Source organism: Rattus rattus, chromosome 7 (assembly GCF_011064425.1).
Source record: "Rattus rattus isolate New Zealand chromosome 7, Rrattus_CSIRO_v1, whole genome shotgun sequence".
Classification (NCBI taxonomy): Eukaryota; Metazoa; Chordata; class Mammalia; order Rodentia; family Muridae; genus Rattus; species Rattus rattus.
The window spans coordinates 95,690,435-95,716,847 of record NC_046160.1 but is presented as its reverse complement, the minus strand read 5'-3'; the positions used below and the strand labels follow the sequence as shown (position 1 = coordinate 95,716,847).

Sequence of the window (26,413 nt, the reverse complement as noted above, 5' to 3'; positions counted from 1 at the left end):
CATGTATGTTCAGTGACTGAGCAGGTGCTTATTACAGAGAGAATACTATGTTTACTTAGATATTTAGAAGACAAGTTTTTGGAGGAATGAAGAGAGTTCGCACTGCCTGTTTGGGCAGATAGCACCGTGAACCATCTTTGCTAGGTGTACATTTGTTGGCCCATCACGTGAGAGACTAGGATAAGGAAGGACCAGTGTGTGCAGTACTGTACAACGGCTACATCTTCTTTCTGTTCTCCAAGGTTAAAGGGTTTCTTTTAATTGGATGTTTTTTATTTACATTTCAAATGATATGCCCTTCCCCTATTTCCCTTCCATAAACTCCCTATCGAATTCCCCCTTCCCCTTCTATGAGGGTGTCTCTCCCAAACAACCCACCCCTTCCCACCTCCCCACCCTGACAGTCCCCTACACTGGGGGGTCCAGCCTTAGCAGGACCAAGGGCTTCTCCTCCCATTGGTGCCCAACAAGGCCATCCTCTGCTACATATGCAGCTGAGCCATGGGTCTGTCCATGTGTAGTCTTTGGGTGGTGATTTAGTCCCTGGGAACTCTGGTTGGTTGATACTGTTCTTATGGGGTTTGAAGCCCCTTCAGTTCCTTCAATCCTTTCTTTAACTCCTCCAGTGAGGACCCAGTTCTCAGTACAATGGTTGGCTGCTAGCATTCACCTCTGTATTTGTCATGCTCTGGCAGAGCCTCTCAGGAGACAGCTATATCAGGCTCCTGTCAGCATGCACTTCTTGGCATCAGCAATATTGTTTGGGTTTGGTGGCTGTCTGTACATAGGCTGGATACCCAGGTGAGGCAGGCTCTGAATGGCCATTCCTTCAGTCTCTGCTCCAAACTTTGTCTCCATACCTCCTCCTATGAATATTTTTGTTCCCTGTTTTAAGAAGAACTGAAGCATCCACACTCTGGTTGTTCTTGAGCTTCATGTGGTCTGTGGATTGTATCTTGGGTAATCTGAGCATTTGGGCTAATATCCACGTATCAGTGAGTGCATACCATGTGTGTGTGTGGGGGGGTTGTTTGTTTGTTTTGTGATTGGATTACTTCACTCAGGATGATATTTTCTAGTTCCATCTATTTGACTAAGAATTTCATGAAGCCTTTGTTTTTGATAGCTGAATAGTACTCCATTGTGTAGATGTACCACATTTTCTGTATCCATTCCTCTGTTGAAGGACATCTGGGTTCTTTCCAGCTTCTGGCTATTATAAATAAGGCTGCGATGAGTATAGTGGAGCATGTGTCCTTGTTGTATGTTGGAGCTTATTTTGGGTAAATACCCAGGAGAAGTATAGCTGGGTCCTCAGGTAGTACTATGTCCAATTTTCTGAGGAACCTCCAGACTGATTTCCAGAGTGGTTGTATCAGCTTGTAATCCTACCAGCAATGGAGGAGTGTGCCTTTCTCCACATCCTCACCAGCATCTGTTGTCACCTGAGTTTTTGATATTAGCCATTCTGACTGGTGTGAGGTGGAATCTCAGGGTCATTTTGATTGAATTTCCTTAATGAATAAGGATGTTTAACATTTTTTAAGGTGTTTCTCAGCCATTTAATATTTCTCAGCTGAGAATTTTTGTTTAGTCTATACTCCATTTTTAATAGGGTTATTTGATTCCCTGGAGTCTAACTTCTTGAGTCCTTTGTATATTTTGGATATTACCCTCTATCAGATGTAGGATTGGTAAAGATCTTTTCCCAATCTGTTGGTTGCTTTTTGTCCTAATGACAGTGTCGTTTGCCTTACAGAACTTTTGCAATTTTATGAGGTCCCATTTGTCAATTCTTAATCATAGAGCATAAGCCATTGGTGGTTTGTTCAGTGTCCATGTGATCGAGACTCTTCCCCACTTTTTCTTCTATTAGTTTGAGTGTATCTGGTTTGATGTGGATGTCCTTGATCCACTTGGACTTGAGCTTTATACATGGTAATAAGAATGGGTCGATTTGCATTCTTCCATATGCTGACCTCCAATTGAACCAGCACCATTTGTTGAAAATGCTATCTTTTTTCCACTGGATGGTTTTAGTTCCTTTGTCAAAGATCAATATGTGTGTGAGTTCATTTCTGGGTCTTCAATTCTATTCCACTGATCTATCTGCTTGTCTCTGTACCAATACCATACAGTTTTTAATCACTATTGCTCTGTAATACTGCTTGAGGTCAGGGATGGTGATTACCTCAGAAGTTCTTTTATTGTTTTAGGATAGTTTTTGCTATCCTGGGCTTTTTGTTATCCCAAATGAATTTGCAAATTGCTCTTTCTAACTCTATGAAGAATTGAGTTGGAATTTTGATGGAGATTGTGTTGAATCTGTAGATCGCTTTTGGTAAAATGGCCATTTTTACTATATTAATCCTGCCAATCCATGAGCATGGGAGGTCTTTCCATCTTCTGAAATCTTCAATTTCTTTCTACAGACACTTGAAGTTCTTGTCATACAGATCTTTCACTTGCTTGGTTAGAGTCACATTGAGGTATTTTATGTTATTTGGGACTATTGTGAAGGGCATCATTTCCCTAATTTCTTTGAGTAGAGGAAGGCTACTGATTTGTTTGAGTTAATTTTATACCCAGCCACTTTGCTGAAGGTAGTCAGGCTTAGTAATTCTCTGGTGGAACTTTTGGGGTCACTTAAGTATACTGTTTTATCATCTGCAAATAGTGATATTTTGACTTCTTCCTTTCCTGTTTGTATCCCTTTGACTTCCTTTTGTTGTCTGCTCTGGCTAGGACTTTGAGAACTATATTGAATAAGTAGGGAGAGAGTGGGCAACTTTGTCTAATTCCTGATTTTAGTGGGATTGCTTCAAGTTTCTCTCCATTTAATTTGATGTTGGCTACTGGTTTGGTGTATATTGCTTTTATTATGTTTAGGTATGGACTTGAATTCTTGTTCTTTCCAAGACTTTTAACATGAAGGGGTGTTGAATTTTGTCAAATGCTTTCTCAGCATCTAATGAGATGATCATTCGGTTTTTGTCTTTGAGTTTCTTATATAGTGGATTACATTGATGGATTTCCATATATTGAACCATCCCTGCATCCCTGGGATGAAGCCTACATGATTTTGATAGATGATCATTTTGATGTATTCTTGGATTTGGTTTGCAAGAATTTTATTGAGTACTTTTGTGTCCATATTTATAAGGTAAATTGGTCTGAAATTCTTTGTTGGGTCTTTGTGTGGTGTAGATAGAACTGTGATAGTGGCTTCATAGAACAAATTGGGTGGCGCTCCGTCTGTTTCTATTCAGTGGAATAGTTTGGATAGTATTGGTGTGAGGTCATCTATGAAGGTCTGATAGAATTCTGCACTAAACCCGTCTGGTCCTGGGTTTATTTTTGGTTGGGAGACTTTGAATAACTGCTTCTATTTCTTTAGGAGTTATGGGACTGTTTAGATGTTTTATCTGATCTTGATTTAACTTTGGTACCTGGTATTTGTCTAGAAAATTGTTCATTATATTCAGATTTTCCAGTTTTATTTAGTATAGGCCTTTGTAGTAGGATTTGATGGTTTTCTGAATTTCCTCAGATTCTGTTATGTCTCCCTTTTCATTTCTGAGTTTGTTAATTTGGATACTTTCTCTGTGCTCTCTGGTTAGTCTGGCTAAGGGTTTATCTATCTTGTTGATTTTCTCAAAGAACCAGCTCATGGTTTTGTTGATTCTTTGTATAGTTCTCTTTGTTTCTGCTTGGTTGATTTCAGCCCTGAGTTTGATTATTTCCTGCAGTCTACTCCTCTTGGGTGTATTTGCTTCTTTTTGTTCTAGAGCTTTTAAGTCTGCTGCCAAGCTGCTAGTGTATGCTCTCTCCATTTTCTTTTATTTTCCTTTTTTTTTTTTTTTTTTTTTTTTTTTTGGAGGCCCTCAGAGCTATGAGTTTTCCTCTTAGCACTGCTTTCATTGTGTCCCATGAGTTTGGGTATGTTGTGCCTTCATTTTCCATTAAATTGTAAAAAGCCTTCAATTCTTTCTTTATTTCTTCCTTGACCAAGTTATCACTGAATAGAGTGTTGTTCAACTTCCATGTATATGTGGGTTTTCTGTTTTTATTGTTATTGAAGACCAGCCTTAGTCCGTAGTGATCTATAGGATGCATGTGTGTCAGTACTCCTGGAGACTGGCTTTCTCCCAGCATTATCTGGGTACAGAGATCTGTGGGACCGGATCTGCACTGGGTGCAGGCAGAAACCGGAAGGATCCTGTCCCAGTCTGCTCCTGGGTTCGTGTGTCCTGAGGGCTCCAAACAAGTCCCTCAAAGCAGAAGTGGTGGTCTTATCTCTGCTGTCAGGTGTGTCAGCTTTCCTGGCGACTGGCTTTCAGCTCTGGGTGCAGCAGAGACCGGAAGGGTCCTGTCCCAGACTGCTCCTAGCTTTCTGTGTCCAAAGGCCTCCAGGCAGGTTTCTCTTGTGCCAGGAATTTGAGCTGAAGTGGTAGTCTCCCCAGAGTTCTGAGGATTGTCAGCACTTCTGAGAATCCAGCTCTCTCCCCCATGGGATTTGGGTATAGAGAGCTGTGGGACTGGGTCAGCTCGGGGCACAGGCGGAAACTGCAAAGGTTTTCTTTATTTGATAGTGGATTCACTACTGTCATAATAAGTAACAAACAAGAGACATGTTATATTGTGAACAAGGAATTTCTCCAAAAATTTAAAATGCCTTAATTAATTTAACCTCCTGAGTTATTCATTTGAAATACCAATTTATTCTGTTCAATTCATATATATTTATTTATTGAGCCACTACTATGGGGATAGATTTCTGAACTAGCCACAGGGAATTGAGTTTCAATATAAGTTCACTAAGCAGAAGAGTATGGTGTTTAAGAATCAGAATGGGTCCTTCAGTACTCTCATTTATGTGTCCCACTGTCAATCTTAGTAATAATATCTCTGTATTAATCTCTACTATCATTTTGCCCCAGACAAAAAAGAGTCAGAATGCAGATCCTAACTTTTTTATATAATAATATGACTGCAAGTCATTTCCCTTTGTATGCCTGTTTCTTTGGTTACAAAAATAAAACTATTATTAGAACTTATATCTATACTTATGGAGATTATATACTTTTATTTTTGTTTTATACCTTTGTAGTGTTAATTCCGCTCAAGATACTTGTAAGCTCTTTAAGGAGCTTGAGTGGTGCCCAACCTTACAGCTGTCCTGTCTGGAATAGACATTAGTGTGGCAATAGCATGGACCCCATGAAACGAGGCCTCACGCATGAGAAACAGAAGGGGAATGTTATTCAGAGGATCCTGAGAGGTTCCATGGGTGTGGCTCCCTGTCATATTAGAAGATGTAACCTGAGGTGGACTTACTGGTTCTCTGTCTCTTCCAGTTTTTCTGCCCCTTCTTGTGAAATGTTCCTGAGCCTCAGTTTTAACGGTTGGGTTGCAGATGTATCAATAGGGGCCAGCCATAGTCCCTATATTTCTCTGCATTTTAATCAGTGACAACACCAGTGTGGGTTGGGGAAATCTCATGGAGAACTGCAGGCAATTTGATAACTACTGAGAGAGGGATGAGTTCTTGATAGATTCTCCAATACCAAATGGTGAGCCCTAGAAGCATTATACATGCAGATAACACTGAGTGGACTCAGCAAGCTGTGTTTGTTTGTTAGTTTCTATGCATGTGTAATAACAGTGGTTAAAGAAGAGGAGTGCTCGTGGATTTCAGAGGGATTGAGGTGGGTGGCATCCATTGGATGGGTGTAAGGGAGGAAAAGGAGGAAATTATGTGATTATAGTTTAATAAAATAAAAATATTCACCCATTAAATACTGAGTAATAATTTATGTTTGGTAAGATTAAATGAGACAGTATATATGTGAAATGTAAATCAGATTATTTAGTACATATTCAGCAGTCACTAAATATAAGCTATTATTGCTATTGCTCTTAATGGTAAACTGGATTCAGACCGAGTGCTTTACAAGACTCTTCAATTGGACATGTTATTTTTCTCTCCCCCCATACTGATGTCATTCTTTTTAAAGAGTCTTATTCATTTTTGTATAAGTGTTTGCATGTTTGTATGTGCACCACATGGATGCCTGATGTCCCTGGAGGCCAGAAGAGGGAGTCATTTCCCCTTAATATATATGTGTGTGTGTGTGTGTGTGTGTGTGTGTGTATGAATGATAAAGACTAAGCAACTCATTTTAATTTTGCCATGTCTTAAAATTTATTAGCACATTAAAAATAGAATTCACAATGCAATGTTACTTCATTTTTTTTTTTTTTTTTGAAGAAAACCAGTTGAGTCTCTTTTTTATTTTTTCTCTTTGCCCTTAACCTATTTGAGACCGTATGTGCTGAGACTGAATTTATTACACCCTTCAGCTTCAGAGGATACTGGTATTGTCAATATGTCCTTTCCTGGTGTTATTCTTACATTTTATGTAAATGCCATCGTGTATTCTCTCATAGGTATTCACTGCAGTGTATCTTTACACATTCTTAACTATGCATGCCTTTGTGTAAATAGGTAATAAAATTTTGTCTGCGTATGTGTTTTTATTTATCAGAAGGGTTTTGTTCTATGAATAACATTTCAGAATTCTGCCCATGTTACTTTGTACATGATTATTAAATGATTCTAATTTTTAACTTTTAATCTATTCTCTAAGCTAGATAATTCTCACTTCCATACTAGTACATTGTGTGTTGCACTGAATATATTCTTGTATTATTTTTTATAGATGGGGTGATCACATTTGCCCTAGTTAGGATGTTTTTTAAATTAAAAAAAAAAAAGTGAATCTTAATAATACTAGGGCAGTAGATGCATACCAGGATTCCCAATAAACCAGAATATGTGCCCCCCTGCTTCCAAAAGATTTTTCTGGTATATATTCTGATATATTCAATTGTTAGCTGATACAGACTAAATAATTTATTTATTTATTTATTTATTTTTTTGGTTCTTTTTTTCGGAGCTGGGGACCGAACCCAGGGCCTTGCGCTTCCTAGGCAACCGCTCTACCACTGAGCTAAATCCCCAACCCCTAAATAATTTATTAATCTATTTTCTTTAGTTGTTTTCAGCTGATACCTGTTCTAGTTGATTGGCACATGTGCTGGAAAATTACTATAGATTTTAAATGTTACTTGTGCTAAAGGTTATTTTTTTAAGTTTATCTTATTATCTTGTGTATGAGTGTTTTGTCTGAATGTATGTATGTACACCACATGCTAGCCTGGTGCCTTCGGGGGTCAGAAGAACGCTTCTGGAACTGGAGTTACGAGTCACACTGAGGTTCACTGGAAAAGTAACCAGTGCAGTTGATTTAACTCAGAGCCGTCTCTCCAGCTCTGTAAATTAAACCAGTTCTGAGGGCGATTTCTAGGAAATCAGTGATAAGCACAGTTAATTTCAGAGAATTTGAGTTGTAATCAAGTCTTTTGTATTTGTAGATAGGTAGATTTTTTTAAACCCCTCCCCCCAGCATTTTTAAAAGAATTTTCACGACATCACATATTCCTCCTTGTTCCATGAGACTCTTAATTGGAAATTTAACAGTCACTAGTTTATTGTCAGAAACTCTTAGTGCCTTGCCCCATTGTAGCAGTTACTATGTTTTACAAAGAAATTTTTCAGATGTTGTTCCAGGAGTCTAACAGTTACCTTTGAGGGAGAGAGGGTAGAACTTGTAATCCTTATTTTCCAGAAAAGAAAGGTGATCATCAGATTTCCAAACTGATTTGCTTCATTCCTCATCTGGTAAGTTACGGAGTTGAACTTAAAGACTTATGAAATATCAAAAAGAGACAGGGAAAAGGATACACTTGTTGGTGGTTAAAGTCAGAACTGAACAGTTTAGTACAGGTTAGCTTTTTGTCTCCATCAGAACATAACAGTGCCTGATCAGCAGTAAACGGTCAGTGATTTTTATTGAATAAGTGGATTAGGAATTATGTAAATATACAGGGCTAAGGTTTTTATCTGTTTGTTTATTGGTAGTGCTGGGTATTGCCCAGCATGCTAGGTAAATGCTATATCCCCCTATTTCTCTAGCCCTGTGTACGAACTGTAATGCCACTGCTCACTTCTGCAGTAACTGTCATTCGTTCTAGTAAAGTTTTAGGGTATAGATGTTTACTCTCTAAATATGGTTGAAGGGCTTCAGTTAATCTAAGAGTTCTTGTTTCAAGTGGTTTGGTTCACTGACAACAGGAATGACAGTGCATTAAATAAATGTACCTCTGTGATGTGGTATTGGGGTGAATAATAGACTGTACAATCAAATAATAGACCTCAGGTTTCTTGTAGGATTTTTAAAATACTGTTCTAGTGCTTTAAATAACCTATAACAAAGTCCCTCTGGTAATCACTGTGTTTCCTTTCACTCCTTAACCCTTAATTCCTCATTCCCAAGCTCTTCAGAGATATTAGCTGTTTCATGAGAGAATCATGAAAGATGAAGATGTGAAATTTCACTGCAAGAGTTTTCTCTGGTTGGTTTCAGCATTGAGACAAACTGATTGGCCTCAGCCCCCATGTTCAAACCTGCCACTACTTTTAAGTCTAAAGTTTCAAAGCCTTCCATGATCTGGTTTCTGCTACTTTGCCAGCCCCCTCCACACTTAGACTACAGTTGTGTATAGTTTAAATTTAGGGAGTTCAAAAAAATGAGTAAGTAATTTAGAGTTCATGGTTTTTCTACCCTACCCTTCAGGGTTATGAAAATAGTCTTCTAGAAGTAATTTTTTTCTATTTTGTTTGATAAATCCCCAAACAAACACTAACAAACCTACCTTGGTGGCAAAGACTCATGTACAGGGTATGCTGTTTAAACAACAAACTTCCTGATGTTTCTTCTTTGGTTATGTTTCTTATTGTGGATAGATTTGGTAGGCTGTGCTTTGAGTCTTAGCTTCAGTCTACCCTTGGAAAGAACCTTAGAGAAAGCCCACATATTAGTGATATGTTTTTTTATTGAGACCATTAGGGGAGTAATGACTGGCTTCCCCTGCCTGTTACACCAACACATTGTTTTTTAAATTGTTTCCAACTGTCTTCCTTCTCTTTGTATTGTGTCCCTGAATTATGCCCTATATTCACGAGTCTCTCTCTCTCTCTCTCTCTCTCTCTCTCTCTCTCTCTCTCTCTCTCTCTCTCCTCCCCCTTCCTCCTCCTCCTCTTCTTCCTCCTCCTTCCTCCTCTTTTCTCTTTCCCTTTCTCACCTTTCCCCTTTTTCTTCTTTACATAAGTTTGATTTCTTCAAGAAAATCAAATGATTTTTGTAGACAAACTACTTGCCACAACTTAGTGGTTGGGTCATGAAAATAAAAATTCAGTCAGCCAGCTAACTTGTTTGCTTGCTATATTTTATTATAACCAGTATACTTACATCTACCATATTTACAACCTTGAAAGTATACCATATATTTCGGGTAGACACAGTCTTGTACAGCAGATTTCTAAACCTTTCTCCTGTAACTGAAAATTTTTACTCTTGTCAACTAATGAAATTCATAGAAACTAAGAATAGAATGGTGGTTCCCAGGGACTAGGAGGAGGGCAGTACTCAACTACTGATCAGTGAGCAGTTAGTTTTCTACAGTGAGTAAACTTGGCCATCACTGTGTATAGGTATGCGTTCAGTTGTACTTGACATCGAAAGAGAAGAATGAATTTAGTGGCTTGGTCCTCCTGTGAAGTAGCAGTTGTTTTTCTAGTTCAGAGGTTTCCTCTAACAACCACATTACTGCCCTCCGACCCCAGTATAAAATAGAAAGATAAACTGCCCAGACTGCTTCTTCCAAAGCTCTGCCATATACAGACGATACAGTGTTGACAGAAGAAACATGGAGAGACTTCAGTCGGGAATCTCTTTCCACTGACTCGATAGCAGGTTACTTGGTAGTTTAAACAAAGCTGCTTCTCAGGCGCACAGCCAGCTCTGTTACATTAATACAGGAATACCAGGATTGATATTAGGTGACATCCTCCAAATGTCACCAACAGGATCAAAATCAAGTGTGGGCGGAAGCACTTACGTTAAGACTCTCCAATGCTACTTCCCATGTTAGTTTATATGTATTCAACCAATCATTTTGATCATGGTTCTGATCACAGCACCTTTAGTACTGCCAGGTTCAAATGAGCAATCTAGGCTTTCGGCCTTTGTTCATAATGACTCACTGACTGCCCATGACTGTGTTTTAGCTTACCTCACAGTCTGAATTGTCAGTCTCTCCTCCCCACTAGACCATTTTCCTCTCCTTTCTTCTCTAATCTTTCTTTCTTCTTCATCCCTCTCTCCTTCACTCCTCCATGATTTTCTCAGGGCTGGGCTTCAACATCGTCGGTGGGACAGATCAACAGTATGTCTCCAATGACAGTGGCATCTACGTCAGCCGCATCAAAGAGGATGGGGCTGCGGCCCGGGATGGGCGGCTCCAGGAGGGTGATAAGATCCTCTCGGTGAGAAATGGCTTCGGCTCCCTTTGTTATACTTTGCTTCCTAGACCATATCTGACTCCTTCTGTGACCTGCCCTTTTGGAAATGAAAATGTTTAGATTATATCATTGAATAGGAAGAACATCAATCAGTCGTCCAACTTTACCACTAGGCTGGGAGGATAGTATTATTCTTGCTTGACAGGCCAGGCAAATTTGACGTACTTCAAAAAGCACAAAGCAGGTAGGGGTGAAGGACTGGCTTGGAGGAAGGAGATTTAAGGTCCATCCACACTTTTCAAGTTTCTCTTGATAATTTTATCACTTCTCTTTTGTTGACTAAAACACTGAATTGTGCCTTTTCTTGGGAGACTGTCAGCCCTTAATAATGGTCTGAACTTTAAAAAGCAAGGTAAGGATTAAGTTTCTGCTTCCTTACCCATTATTAAGCCTTATAAGTGAACAGTTTGGATATCTGTCAATCGTGTTCTCATTTCATCCTGTTAATGTATCTTATGACATAGTAATCATGAATCTTACTATTTTTATATATTTAATAATAGGAATTAATATTTTTTAGCTTTCCATATCTTAGTATAGTGCTCAACATAGGCTTAATAAATGAGCAAATCAGAAAATTAATTTAAAATAGAAAGGTTGACTAACAAATACAGTCATATGGGCTCATAGACCCTTTAAATTTTTTATTATTGTGTGTGTGTGTGTGTGTGTGTGTGTGTGTGTGTGTGTGTGTGTGTGTGTGTGTGTGTGTAGGTAGGTATGTGCGTTTGTAGGGTAAAATGTACACACGAGTGCTGATGTTGTGGAAGCCAGAGGCATGGGACCCTCCTGGAGCAAGAGTTACAGGAAGTTATGAGCTGCCTCATGTGGTTGCTGAAAACTGAACTTGCCTCCTCAGAAAGGTTGGTGCATGATTTTAACAGCTGAGCCCTCTCCTCAGCCCCAGACCCTTAGTCTCACAGTCAATTGAATCTTTCTAAAGTAAATCAAAATCCAGGTGTAATAAGACTTTTAAAACTCTTACATGTGGCTGTATTTTTTTAATTTCTGTTCTATCTCACTGGCAACAGTGTCATTAATTATACCATCATTTTTGGGCATTTGGGAATGGTTAGACCATGCTATAAAATCTTACAAATCAATTTTTTTGTGCTATTGTAGCTCAGCTTATTTTTACGAAAATAACACACATGATTGGTGTAAGGAATGGGAAAGTACTGAGATTGGGACTTGCTATCTAGGATTCCCCGTGAGTTAGACTTTCTTCTAAGGGCTGTGCTCAAGTTAAAAGGAATTCGAAGAAGGTGGGGCTTTTCCCTGCAGAAATGCTTCCAGTTTCCACATGTGCTGTGGACTGTGGCTCATGGTCTAAGAAAAAGCAATTATTTCCTACTTTGTCTTATAAAACTGAATAGGGCAAGAGGGCCAAACTGGTAAAAGGCTGAAGTAAGTGAATGAAGTGTAGATCAAGACAAAATTTGATTAAGAGTTAAGGATTATGTCAGATACTTGATTTAGAACTTCCACAAAATAGGACTATGTCTTTTAAAGATTTTATTTTAGTTTTGTTTTGTATTTTCTCTTTTGAGTTGCCTCTCAGAGTTCAGCTGATCAGTGATAAAAGCCATAGAGTTTAGTTGATTAGTAATAAACGTTGTATGTGTGAAGCCTTCGGATCCTTTCAGAGACCAGCTTGTGGGTACTTCTCTGCCATCCAACCCATTTGGTAGCAGTATGTGAAGGCAGAGGTACAGATGAAAGAAAAGAATGTCTCCTTTTTTTCATTTGACATCTGAGTAGTATTTGAGAGATCCTTAGGAAGACACACCACCAGGCATGGTGGCACACATCCATACCTCTAGTACTCAGGAAGTAGAGGTAGGAACGTTTGGGTTTAAGTTGTGAATTAGTTAGCAAGATCTTATTTCAAGAGAGAAATACACGTAAATCAAGAGAAGTAGCCATGAAACTATGCAAGTTAATTCAAGAATCTTAAGAATGTGTCTGACACACAAGTATAACACCGTGGATGGTGCTGTGTTAGTTCCTCTCACTGTTGGCCATGCTTCCACCCACTAAGCTTCATCTAAGCCCTCTCCATTAGTCTACAAGACAGGGAAACTTAACGCCTTTGATATGAAAATGCTGACGAGGAATTTAGGAGTAGGTCTTTTCTACCTCTCTTAGAAGAAAGACATTGTAAAACTGCAAACCGAGTTTGCAATAGGACAGAAAGAAAAATTGTTAGTGGGTTGTTAAAATAAAAGTATAATGTGTCACAATATCTCAGAGCACTAGCACCTATACTCGAGTAAAAAAAGACTTGAAAAATAGTGGGTTTAGTATGGGGCTGAAGAGACAGCTATATTGTTTAAAAAAAGCTTTAAAGGTGGATTATCTAAAAAAGAATTATGAACAGTTTATATGCACAAAACAGAACCTTCAGTGTAAAGCTGTTTAATATTAGGGTAATGCTGTGAAATGAGTATAATCATGCCCATTTTGCAGCTAAGAAAACTGAGGCTTGATGAAGTCAGGTGGTTTACAAGTCACACAACTAGTGTTGGTAAACTAAAACTTTCACCTGTCTGAATTTGAATTACTTACTAATACTAATGCTAATACTAAAATTAACACTATATTGTCTTCCTAAAAGGTAAATGAGTAAGTAAGATTAATTACTCTAAAAAGGAAGTAAATAACTAGTAGATGATAGACATGGCCTTAGAGAAAACTGAAATTAACCTTTCTATCAAGGGTAGAATTAATGGTATAAGTCAGAATTTAAGAGAATTTATTAGATATAAGCTAGGGCAAGGAACCTTATGTGGTCCATTTTCTCTAGAGAAACAAAATTACTAGGAGGTCTCAAGAGTTAAGAAAAGCCTTTGGTCCTGTGACGGTTCGTTTCCCCAATGTAGGGGAATGCCAGGGCGTGGAGGTGGGAGTGGGTGGGTGGAAGTGGGAGCATCATCATAGGAGCAGGGGGAGGGAGAAGGGGTATGGGAAAGGGGGGGAAAGGGGATAAGATTTGAAATGTAAATACATAAAATATCCAAGAAAAAATTTTTTAAATTTTCTTTGTTTTAAATTATAAAAAAGAGTTGAGAAAGAACCGGAGATTAGTGGTGGGTGGGTGGTAGAGAGAAATGTTAATGAAGAGGAAGGTAGATATCTAAAACCAATAGCTCATCTAGCTTTAAAACTTACAGCATGATAGAAGAAATATAAGAAATATTACAAAGACACAAGATAGTAAATGTTCCACATATATAAGCCATTACAGAGAATGCCAGAGTTCTGTCCTAGTCACTAAGGAAAGAAAGGGTGTGTGAGAAGAAGAGAGAGGTGAGTGCCAAGGCTGGAAAGTCAGATGTGTGGGAGAAGAACCCAGATCCAAAAGTAGATCTGCCAAGGCAGGAAGGACTGTAGTGCAGTGCTCTTATTTCTAAATCCACGTTCTGTTGCCTTTCCCTATGGGAGGTTGGTTGAAATGGAATGAGGATTCACTACAGGTTAAGGAGATGGTTCAGGGGTTAAGGGGTTCCCAGCTCTGTATTGGGGAGCTCACTTCTACCCGTAAGAACTCCAGCTACAGGGAGCGTGGTGCCCTCTTCTGATGGACACACACACACACACACACACACACACACACACACACACACACACACACACACTTTCAAAACTAACAATAAAGAAAGACCAAGTGAAAGGGGAAAAAAATCATTCATATAGGCTGTTGCCTCAGAACCCCATGGTGGCCCCTTTCTTCTCTAAAGTGCACCTCGAAGGGTGTTACTTTAAATGGCTCCATGTGTCTAACCTGCTTCATTCCTAGTTGCTTAAGTTTTCACTGATTATTGGCTATGATGTAACTATAAACGGTTACTAACTTAGTTCATTTTGTTTAGTTAGTTATTTTGCAGTCCTAGGGATTGGCTATCGGGCTTTCATGCTAGGTAAGTGTTTTGCCACATCTACTTGGCCCTTTTAATGTATTTTTAATGGGTTTTCCTGTTTGTATATAGAATACTTTCTGTGTTGTAAAATATGCCCTATGGTTTTGTAACTTTTTCCCTAAGTTATCAGACTAAAAATGTGTCCCTTCTTTAGCACACATACATTTTAGATAATGAATACAGTTGTTAAGGACAACTGTGAGTTTTTACACTCTTAACTTACTATTTTCATCCTCCCTAAATATGATCCACATATTGTCTTGATCTAAAGGTCTGGTATGGAAAAACTACATTATATATTGTGTAGTTTTTTTTTTTCCTTTTCTCATAAGAAGTAGAATTTAATTTTCTATGGCTACTGATACGATTTATACCAAAAGATAATAAAGAGAAATGTAGCTAAGCAATGGAAATAGTTTTATAATTATTTCCATTGTGATTGAAGCAGAAGCAGGTGTATAGGATGAAGAAGCAGGTGCTCGCTTCAGCAGCACATATACTAAAATTGGAACGATACAGAGAAGATTAGCATGGCCCCTGCGCAAGAAGCAGATCTGAAGTGTGTGAGAACTGGCCGTTCTTCCCTCGCTGTTTATTTTGCGTGCATTGCTTAGAATAGTTTGCTCCTGGAAGCCAGGAGGATGTGTATTCTCTGTGGTAAAGGAAAGGTGGAGGTAAATTTCCCACCTCTCCTGTACATTTGAGTGAAGTCCCTCCTCAGTGAGCTTGTTAGGCAGTCTGTGGTGATGTCCCTGCTTCTTACACGCCACGTACTGGAACCCTCATGAAGCCATAGTGGTGACAGATTGGGCCATTAGCCAGCTGCATTTCATAGTGCAAGCACGTTTCTTAGTTGTATGAGAAAGAGTTTATTAATCACACAGAGATTAAACAGAAGATGCACTGGAGAACTCGTCACGCCAGTTAACACACTTAACAGTAAGTTAAGAACGCAAACTTTCCTTGCTTACTAGTTTCATTTAAGGTGGGAATGGGGAGATACTGTGTAAAATAAATCAGAAAAGGCAACCACCATGGTCCATCTAAGTGTCCACAACCTAAAATGGCAACCATAGATAACATGCAAACTGTTAGACTGCAGTTTAACTGATTGCAGAGTGTTTAAAATTATACACATGAAGGGAGGGGTGAGAGGGTCATTAAGAGGTGAGTTAGAAGTGCATGCAGTTTGTGTTCGGTTTTGTTTTCAATGTGCATGGTGTTTTGCCTGTGTATGGATGTATGTGTACTGTGTGTCTGGCTTGGTGCCTGCAAGAGGCCAAATGAGCCCATCATAACCCCAGGAACTGGAGTCACAGATGATTGTGGGCTGCCATGGTGCTGGGAACTGAATCCAGGTCCTCTAGAAGAGCAGCCAGTGCTCTTGGCCAACCAGCTATGTCACCAGCCCCATAAGCAGGTTCTTCAAACAGTTTTGCAGGGGAAGAGAGAGGACAGCCATCCGTGTATGTACGTTGTTTTCTATGTAGAGGACAGTGGCATTAGTTGAGAAGGACCATCAAAGATTATAATCAAGAGAAGAAAGTGTATGGGTTACCCTTGATAAATAAAAACAGATTGAAGTAGGGATTAGGGAAAGGGGGCAGTGAGAGAATATCCAGATGTGAGGGAGAAGATCAAAAGGGAAGAGCGAGCTGCTCTCAGTCTCCTCACAAAGGCTGAGGTGAGTCAGGCCAGGATAGAGATGAAGGGGTGTGACAGATCCTGGTGATGTTTATTAGTGAGTTCACTTGCTGACTAGAAGGGGTTGCAGCATGAGCTGTAGCAGCTGACTTGGCTCTCTGTACAGAATGTGACCATGCTCTTCTCCAGGAATAGTCAGCTCAACACTGGCAAGGGAAATAGTGCAGTGTGTCCCCTGGACTAGATGGTCAGGTACTGGGACAAATGATTACAATAGCTTCTATGGTGCTTTGTTGAAATTACAGCCAAAATCCTAGATGAATAAATGCAAGTAAAATATGAAGATGTTAAAAGCACTGATGATAAAGAGAAAATCTAACGAAGGGCTAAAAGGGGAGAAGTTGTAGGCAGGTTTTTTTAGAGTTGGCTATGTGTCTAGTATGTCTAAATGTTAATGTCACAGTTTAGTCTCAGTTGGTAACTAGAGAAATTATAGTTATTGAAAATATCCAGTCTATAAAAGAAAAGTATTGGTAGTTCCACTTATCAAAGATACTAGCAGGAGTCATGAAGAGAAGGAACAATACAATGTGTTAGAGAAGGGTGGGGATGGTGGTTGAAGATGACAAACACTGAGGTGGGTTTCTGTGGGGTCTTAGACTCTGCTCTGTGTATCTCCCTATGGTTGTCAAATCTGCCTCTCACAGTACTTTCTTCTGGTGGCCACTTGGTCTCACTGAATGGGAAATTTCCATAGCTACTGTTTCTTAAGCTCCATGTAAATTTCTCTATTCAATAACTTAGGTCTGATCAGGACCATGTAGGTAAGCTGCTTCTCCCACTGGATTCTTCCTGGGCTCCTAACCAATGGGAACTCTATGCAAACTTGATCTGTCTTTGTATCCTCTTGAGCTGCCCAATCTGTCTAAAACTTAACTAAGACTGTGATGAGAATGAGAGAAGAATAAAAATGTCGATTGCCTCCACTTCAGCTGAGCAAAGGGACAGTTGGCAAGTCAGGACGGGAAGTAGAAACCTTTGAAGAACAGTGAAATGTAAGAGTGCTCTGAGCTTCGCTCCGTTATTTCAGTCTCCACACCTAGTGGCCTACTCAGGGCGCTGTGTGGCAGCTACTTCATTACAAAGTCTGTACAAAAATTCAGTCTACTCCATAGGATCATTGCAGTAATTAAATCTGATAGTGTATATAAAGCACAAACCTACTAAATATAGTAAATATTTCATCTACTAATGCTATTTTCAGTAGCAGTGACATGTATAAATCTCTCTGTCTTGCACAAGGCGGGACGTTTTGCCTCACTGAGTGTGATATAAAGGACACTTGTGAGTTCTAGCAACAGAAAGAGCACTAGTGCGTCACATTTGTCCCCTCTGTGCAGTCGGATGCCCTGCATTCAAGGGATTTCTAGAGGTTTCTGTCTTCACAAAAAGATTTTAGTAAATTTGAGAACAGGAATTACATAGAACCAGTGGAAATTGTTCACAGTAAATAAACCTGCTAGAGTGGCGAGAGAATGACGTTTCCAGGGCCAACACTGGAAATGCTGAGGATTAGGGATATAAAGAATAGGGGATAATAGAAGATGATATCACAGAGCGTCCCCTGATGTACCTGTGTGGAGATAGACGGATACTCACCGGTGATTGGCAGGTACAGCAACTGGAGCCAGTGCAGTCAAACAAGATGAGCACAGAAGTTAAGAAAGAGGAGAAACAAATCTGTTAAAGCCGGGATTCACTTTAGATGATCCATGGATCCTTGGTTGTTGGAAACCTAACTTTGAAAATGAAGAAACTTTCTCTTGCATGCTCAGTAACTAAGCCCATATTCCTAGACCTTGGAATTTGACCTGAAAGAGTCCGATCTTATTTTTAAGGGATTGGTTCACTGCATGAAAGTAAGTTGTTCATTTGAGAGACTGAGCTTTCCTTTCTAACTTCTCTCTCTTGCTATATTGACAGGTAAATGGCCAAGACCTGAAGAACCTGTTGCACCAAGATGCCGTAGACCTCTTCCGTAATGCAGGATATGCCGTATCCCTGAGAGTGCAGCACAGGGTACGTATCACTTGTACCTGGATAAGGGACAGTAGGCTTTTGCACTGTACTCGGGAATAAACTTGTAATCTTCAAAGTCTGTTTTGCTTTGTCTTTTGCTGGGATTGCCTTTGTCTAGCATAGGCAGGAGTCCTTTGTTATTTCTGCCTATCAGTAAAACCAGCGTGTAACCCAGGTCCTACCTTTAGTGGATTAAAGTTTATAAGTGAAAATGGAAGGAAAGTAGAATTACTTGGTAAGAGGCCGAAGATGATTGAAAGGAGCTAGTAAAAAAAAACTGGAGAAAGCGATGCCAGTTTGAACTACATGTTGAGACTCTAAAAGAAAACTCAAACTATAAAAAAACAAAAACAAAAACAAAAAACCCAAACCCAAAAGGACATAAGTTATATCTAAGCAAGCGGCCAGAGTTGCAAGCAGAACGTGGTTGTGTTGAACTCAGAGGCAGGTAGATAAAAGACAGTACAGTATTGGTTAGTGTCTGCCTTTGCAGGGGCGCCTCTGGTTCTAAAGCAGGGAGAATTTATGTGGGCATATATTTCAGATATGATAAGGGTTCCTTATGAAGATATGCATTCACTTTAGAAACAGCCGCAAATAACTTAAAATGCAACAGGCAGTATTGGTCAAAAAGCTCATCTAATCCTGAAAAACCATGTCTTTCCAGTAAGCATGGCTGTTCAGGACTTGTCATCAGTGATAAGGGATAGGACAGCAGTTCTAGAAGACAGTTTGTGCACTTGCTTCTCAGTGGAAGGGATTCGGGTTCTGTGGGCTGGATGTAATGAGGTTAAATCTAACTGGAAGAAGATGGCATTGTAGTGATTTCAAGTTAACCATCAAAAATTGATTTAAGAGGGGCCACCCTGTAAAACAGGGTTGGACTGAAGAAAGACAATGCAGATATAAAAAGAAATACTTGGGGGATAGAAATTGAGAATGACTAGGATGTAGTTTCTTTATCTCTTAAGTCTTTAATGTCTCCTCCTGTAGATTTCACCTTTATCTGTACCTAGCATTGCAAACTTGGGCATGGAGGACAATACCCCATCTTAGGAGTGAGAGGCTAACTTAGAAGCTTTCCCAGTAATGACATTGGAACTGTGTTGACAGAGTTTGGATCTGCTCTTATTGTATTAAAATGACTGATATTCTTTGTAAGTAAATGTTTCCAGAAAGAAAGCTGCTTCCTTCCTCTCCCTTTTCCTGCTCTGCAATATCCAAACTTCCTGAAGGGCCATCATTTTCATCTCACCCCTTCACTTTCCTGTTAAGAATCATATATAAGAAGGTAGAGACATTATAGAAACAGGAATTATCTACTCTACTCTGTGAGGTCCCATTAAGCCAGTAGTAAACTAAAGTCAAATGCTTCCCTATCGGAAAGTCTGTGAATGATGCATCAGGTAGGACAGTAGTTCATTTCTTTTGATGGAAAGTGTGTGGATTTTATAGCTTTGGGTGGTATAGATTACATCTCCAGGTAATTGTCAACTTGGATCTTTTAGCTAGGGCATATACAGTAGTCAGAGAGTTAATATTCCCCCTTCCCTTTCAGTTACCAGTGCAGAATGGACCTATAGTTCATCGAGGCGATGGAGAGCCGAGTGGAGTTCCTGTAGCTGTGGTGCTGCTGCCAGTGTTTGCCCTTACCCTGGTAGCAGTTTGGGCCTTCGTGAGATACCGAAAGCAGCTCTGAGATGCCTGTTGTCTTCCAGTGTGTCTGATGAGCTAACTATCTCTCTCACTCACCATCTCGACATCCTCCCGTAGTCTTCCCTCCCACATAGCCAACACATGATTTAAAGTGACTGCTTATCACCCGAAACCTTGCTATTCAAAATCTCCAAGACTTCACATTCTAATGGAAGAGTAAAGAGATTATTTGAAGAAAGCTGGGGGTGGGGGAAGCCTTGCTTAGAATAAATGAGAAGTTACATATTTTACTAGAACTGCCAATAAAAATTCAGCTATCATCCAAAGAGGAGAAGCTTGGTCTTCCTGTCTCCGTGGACGACACCTTTTGCTTAGCTGGTGTGCTTTGAAGGCTAGCTGTGCTATGTGAAAGGAGGAGCTGACTTTTTAAATACTTTTTCTTGGGAAGTATTTGTGGCCTTTAATTTGTAACTATATACTTAGATGCCTATATTGGACATAGGCGAATGAATTTTTTTCTTTTCTTAGAAAAGAAAATACATGTATACACTAAAACACACACACACACACACACACACACACACACACACACACACACACACAGCATAAAACTGATGCCTTATGGAGAATTAAAGAGGTAAGAAAACTACTGGTTCCTGGATTTCTAGTGGACAAGTTTTGGGGACTAGGGGATCATATTCCTTTATATATAATCAAAACTCATATTAAAGAATGAGTTCTGGATTGTAAAGAGAACTTACTTTTTCCACTTGTCTGTAAGTCTTTGTCCACAAGTTAAAAACATACACAGTCCTAAGGGCTGATCATAACTGAAACACTTCAAAAACTATTGGCAGAGAAGGTATAACGGGGATGGGAAAGTTAGCTTTAAAAGAGAATGCTCAGTCAGTGGCATTAGGAAAATAATGACTGAAGCAATTAGTTGAAAACTGTAGAACAACTAGTGTTCCAGGGTAGCTACAGTGATGTGGGAAATTGTAGCAAAGCAGTTCTTCTCAAGTCAATTTGTTTAAAAGACTTTGGGGTGTAAAGATGAGTCCTGACAGTGTCTGAATGACCTTAGTGACTGTTGTACTATGTGAAAGGATCCATTGGCATGGAGATGAGAAGTAGGAGGGCCAAATAAACCATCAAGACAACTGAAAAAAGATCATACCTCAGGGTGGCACTTGAACCCTCAAAGCGCTCACCAACTTTCAGTTTCTAGTATTAGGCAAAGCCTAAGGGAAGGGACTGCTTTCCTGGCAGGGTGGACCCCAAATCAGCCTGCTTCTGATAGAGTTATGATGAGAAGGCCCAAATTGATGTAGGCTTTCTTTTTGTGTATTTTTCCCAAAGCTATAAGCACTAGTTTTGGTTTTAATAAGGTAATGGACCATTTTTTTCAGAAAAAGGGGAAGGAATAAGGTTTGTTTATAGAGGGTGCAAGGAAGTTTAGTGAGCATTTCTGAGGAAAGCCTGAGCATACAGAGTAGATTAACTATGCCAGAGAATAGCCAGGGATATTGGGGGCTGGGGGGTAGTGGAGCTGTCCTGTTTATGTAGCATCTAAGTTGGTTTTAGAGTATTGAGGATAGTTGAACCAAGCCTAATTTTTTTTCACTTTAACAAAATAATTTCCGTCTTTTCAATAAATTGGCCAGACTATTTTGACCTAAGATTATAAAGAGTTTTCCTGACAATCTAGCAGTCACTTAAGAGATGTTGATTGCACATTAGTTTTGTCAAGACACCTTTATAACAAAGGGAAATGCACACACTTCATCCAAAAGGACATTGTGGTTACAGTTAGGAAGAAAACACTTAAGATGGAATTAGCCATGTAAGTGTAAGTTGTTTATATTACAGACAACAAAAGAAAATAGCTCCCAAGCTTTGAGCACTGAAGATCTCATAGAGGAAGGACTCCTTAGGTGCCAATCATCTAGCAAGCATGCATACATAGGGGACAAGTTAAGAGTCTTATCAGGTTGAGTAAAAAAAGGAAACTATTGCCATGCAAGACAGAGCACGATGCAGCAACGTGGAAGATGAGCAGATAACTAGCATGTGTTGTAAGGAGTTCAGAAAGGGAGAGCCTTCCTGCAGTGGCATCAGGGGAGAATGGAAAGTCTTGAACAGTCCAGTGAGCCTTTGCCTCTGGATAAACTGTTGATACAGGGAGACATTTGCTTTAAACAGTCTTCACATAACCAAGCCATTCAGTACTTCTTGAAACTGACTTCGTAACAGGAGTCATTGTTAAGTTCCACAGAAAGCAAGATGTATGTCAGTTCTTGTCTTGACCAGCAGCACTCCGGAGGCCCAGTGTCCGGTGCCCTCCTTGTATCTGAAGCATGGGTAACAGCTCTGCCGTGGGCCTGTTTCCCTCTAGTATTTACCTCAAGGCTTGGAAATGTATTTTGAAAGACCTTCAGTCAAACGAAGTAAAGCAAATGTCAAGAAGGATAAACCACTGTTGTGTGTTGATGTGTGGTGTGTTGTGATGTAAATAAAAAATATCGTTGAAGTTGTACTTTGTAAAGATTCTGGTAACATTTGGGTCTCCTTAGAAAAGAAACAACACTTGACCAAAGCATTTAAGTTTTAGGCAAATTCCATAATATTTCACTCTTAGTTATATGAAAACTAAAATTATCATAGATGAGATGTTGAGGATCTATATAGATTATTCAGATGTTATATTCCTTATAGATTGACTCAAATATTCCTACCACCTTAGAAGATTATATATGATGCTCCTATGACATAAATTGTAATGTTTAATGTTTTGAAAATTGGTTATAGGTATTTTTTAAGTTCCCATAAAGTGTTTCTTGTATTTGTCATTGTGAATTATATGTAATTCTAATAGATATTGTTTGCTTTAGTCATTTTTGTCTCCTTTTCCTACAGTTTCCTGTGTGAGTTATTTCATGTAATTAATTGGACTGTCTAGCCACAGGCAACAAATAGAAGTAGTATTTGTAATTGCAGTCTGTGCCAGGAACTGTGTTAAACTGATTAGTAACACTATGAATTACCCTGAGATCTTAAGTATTGCTATAAAGAGACTGAAGATGAGAGAATAAAGTATTTTCCTAGGATCATATAGTTGGTAAAAAAGAATCATGATTTAAACTCTGGACTTTGGATGAAAGTATCAGTAATTTTCCTCGTTGCTAGCAGTCCTCATGCAAGGTCTCTGGACTAAAGCGATGTATTACCTGCAAATGCTTGAGTTTCATCCCATACTTATGGCGTGAGATGAGTGTGTGGCAGCCAGTATCTCTGTCCTCCTAGGTGACTGGTTAGTGCTGAACCTCAAGATTCACCACTGTCAGGAGCTGTCTCTGCTTAGAATCACCTGGACAGCTGGCTGTCAACCCACGTTAAGTAAGAACATGTGGGACTAGAATTCAGTCAACAATAAAAGCTTTCATCAGGTGGCTAAAATGTGCAGACTCTGTTTGTAATGGCATGTTGGCCATCACTCACAGATGCAACTCTAGCCAGAATCAAGAATGGGGCAAATCCAGAGCCCAGCTCGCTGAACTTCTGCCCCAGATTTCAGAGGCAGAGTAAGAAGTGGAACAGTGTTTTCCTCCTAGGTGCTCAGGACAGGCTGATCAACTTCCAGTCACATATGCCGTTTAGTAAGTGCTTCAGCCTGTGCAGCCATTAGTAACCAAATCATGGGATAGTGAATCTAAAATACTCTTGGATAAAATTTGTATTAGAATTAAAAAAAAAATGAGGGTCAGAAAGGTGAACTAACTCCAACTTAGACGCCCCTCCCCTTTATTTTGGTCTTAAATCTGTTTTAGTGTGTCCACAACATTAATCAAAAACTGTATTTTTTTTCTTTTTCTTTTTTTTTCTTCGGAGCTGGGGACTGAACCCAGGGCCTTGTGCTTCCTAGGCAAGCGCTCTACCACTGAGCTAAATCCCCAACCCCAAAAACTGTCTTTTAAAAATCAGTTCACTTTCATCTTTTTTTCCTTGGGCTTTCAGTAAAGACCAGAAGGACTGACAGACAGCTAGAGAGGGTTGTGTAGACATCCAGATGGGGAGAGTGCATTGGACAATCTGAGAAATCTATTCAAGTGCTGCCTAATTCCATTAGCTTTAAGTTAGATATAAGCTATTTGTAGTATTTTGGGTTTTATTGTGCAAATAAACAATAGAGGCCTTTAGTCCCAGCATTAGGATGCAGAGGCAGAGGAAGGCAGATCTCTGCGAGAAGGAAGCCAGAAATGGATCTCTGTCTCCCCCTCCCTTCACTTCCCACACCTCCCCCCCTCTGTGTGTGAGTATAATCAATAAGGACTTTATCCTACCTACTTTCAATGGAACGTATCTTTTTGCAGATACTGTTTTTTTTTTCTTCATTGATAACTATCAACACTAGTAGAGAAAATACAAAGATAAAATTTAGTCACTAAGCTGAAATAGCCTAGCATCTGAGAGTGGGTGATCTTTAATGTATCTTTTGAACATCACTGAAGAAGTAAAGTGTTTGAGTTCTTAAGCTCTCTCACAGTAGTTTCAGGGTTGGCTGTTATCCTAGGCTAATCCTTCTTTGCTGTTCCTTTTAACTGCAGAACTTTTATTGAGACCAACCCTCACCTCACAGTGCAGTTATGATTTTTTTAATAAAAGACAATCTTTTAAAGAATTTTGCCCAGTGGGCATGAGATTCTGAACTGCCATTAACTCTTGTGTTGATAACTGTATAGAGAATACACAGCACTCGACTACCTGATGCACTTAATACAAAGTTTGTCAGAAAGCATTGCTGATGAAAAGTCTAGCATTCTGAAACGCCAGTGCCTCTAACTAAATTCCCCTCATCGTTCCCTCATTACACGGGAGAAAGGGAGGGGAGGAGGACTAGTAAAGGCTTTCAGTGCAGTTTCGTTACTTGTCAGCAGAGTGATTTGCAAAAGAACTTCGTAATGTATTGACTAGTCACAGGAAAATGGGATGATCCTCTTCAGTGTTGGCAGGTTTGCACGTGAAGACACAGCACTGAGTCCAGCTTTAACACTGTGTTTTTAATCCTGCTTGAACATGAGTTTGTTATTACTGGATTCTTGTACACATTCGAGGCTTTTCAGTTCTTGGAACATTATTTTCGTGAAGTACCTTATGTTGTTTCCTTTCTGCTCTGATTCTTATGTCCCCTTGCATCCCTGTATGTAAACAGTCACTGTTTCACAGGTTAGATGCCTGAGAGCTACTTGGAAATCAAGTAAAAATCAATCACATTTGCTAGGAATTATCATCACCAATGCATCAGTGATCCTGTTTCAAGCTCACTGATACCAGTGTGTCCAGATTTGCCTCTTGAACTATGACATTCAATAAAGACCTGTTGAACTTGTTTACAGTCTTAGATTTTTTTCTTTTGGAGACTATTAAGTATTTCCTTATTTTTCTGTCATGTTCTTAAGCCAGTACCTCTGATGGGACAATGGGAAAAGGAAAGAAACCTAAATTTGAGGCTTACTTTACAAAAGAGGCCAACACTAGGACTCTGATAGCACTGTGATAGAATTACCCAACAATTACTGACTGCTGACCAGTGTTGTAGCTGTTATCACAGTGTGGTAGGATTAAGCCCTTAAACTTTTCACTTTAGTTTGGACAGTATTGTTATGCGGTCATCCATGAAGATCTGATAGAATTCTGCATTAAACCTACCTGGTCCAGGGCTCTTTTTGGTTGGAAGACGTTTAATAACTGCTTCTATTTCTTTAGGAATTAAGGGATTGTTTATTTTTAGATGATTAATCTTTAACTTTGGTACCTGGTATCTGTCTAGAAAATTGTCCATTTCATCCAGATTTTGCAGTTTTGTTGAGGCTAGGTTTTTGTAGTAAGATCGGATGATTTTTTTGAATTTCCTCAGATTCTGTTGTTATGTGTCCCTTTTCATTTCTGATTTTGTTAATTTGGATGCACTCTCTGTGCCCTCTGGTTAGTCTTGCTATGTAATTGTGTGTGTGTGTGTGTGTGTGTGTGTGTGTGTGTGTGTGTGTGTGTGTGAGAGAGAGAGAGAGAGAGAGAGAGAGAGAGAGAGAGAGAAAGTAAGAATGTAATTGTGAGGATGCATGCAAGGTGAGCCCAGCTGATTTGAGTGGAAATGTATAAATACATAGTCACAAAGTTTATGCATATTTATTTACCTATGTAAAAGCTTTTCCTTCTGCAAGCACTATTCACTTCTCTTGGTTCAATAAAAGTTTATTGCTCCAAACTTCCCCCTTGCCTGACAAGCAAGAGGCATAGGGACAAAAGCGAAAAGGCTCTAACAATGAATCCTTTACTTCATCTCCTGCTGTTTTAGAATGAGGTGCTAAATGCCAGAGACCACAGTTTCTGGCCTTAGAGGAACACAGAAGGCAGGTCAGCTACAGAAGCATGGTAACTTAGACTTAGATAAGTAAACTTTGTATTATTATACAGCAACCCTAAATATCTAGTAAGACAAAGTCTTACCCCCAAATCTCATGTGACAGTCTTACCCTCCGACTCTCTTCTCCCTCTGCTGCCTCAAGAAGAACCAACAAGAAAGAAGACTCCTCACCCACCACCCCACCATCACCCCCAGCAGATGAACAAG

At 39.5% G+C, this 26,413-nt stretch overlaps 1 protein-coding gene, 1 non-coding gene and 1 pseudogene across 2 annotated transcripts in view; 2 read left to right on the top strand and 1 right to left on the bottom strand.

Annotated features, from left to right (window-relative positions):
* Synj2bp (synaptojanin 2 binding protein) overlaps window positions 1–25,172 on the top strand; it is a 34,237-nt gene extending 9,065 nt beyond the window's left edge. The window contains exons 2-4 of the mRNA XM_032908062.1: window positions 10,314–10,450; window positions 18,034–18,129; window positions 19,688–25,172. Coding sequence (XP_032763953.1) covers window positions 10,314–10,450; window positions 18,034–18,129; window positions 19,688–19,828 — 374 coding nt within the window. The 3' untranslated portion in view covers window positions 19,829–25,172. The remainder of the gene's footprint in view (window positions 1–10,313; window positions 10,451–18,033; window positions 18,130–19,687) is intronic.
* LOC116906322 lies at window positions 14,882–14,989 on the top strand. The gene has a single exon (XR_004388609.1). It is a non-coding gene; the product is annotated as a U6 spliceosomal RNA (small nuclear RNA).
* LOC116906481 lies at window positions 20,480–20,600 on the bottom strand (annotated as a pseudogene).
* Window positions 25,173–26,413: the final 1,241 nt, after the last annotated feature.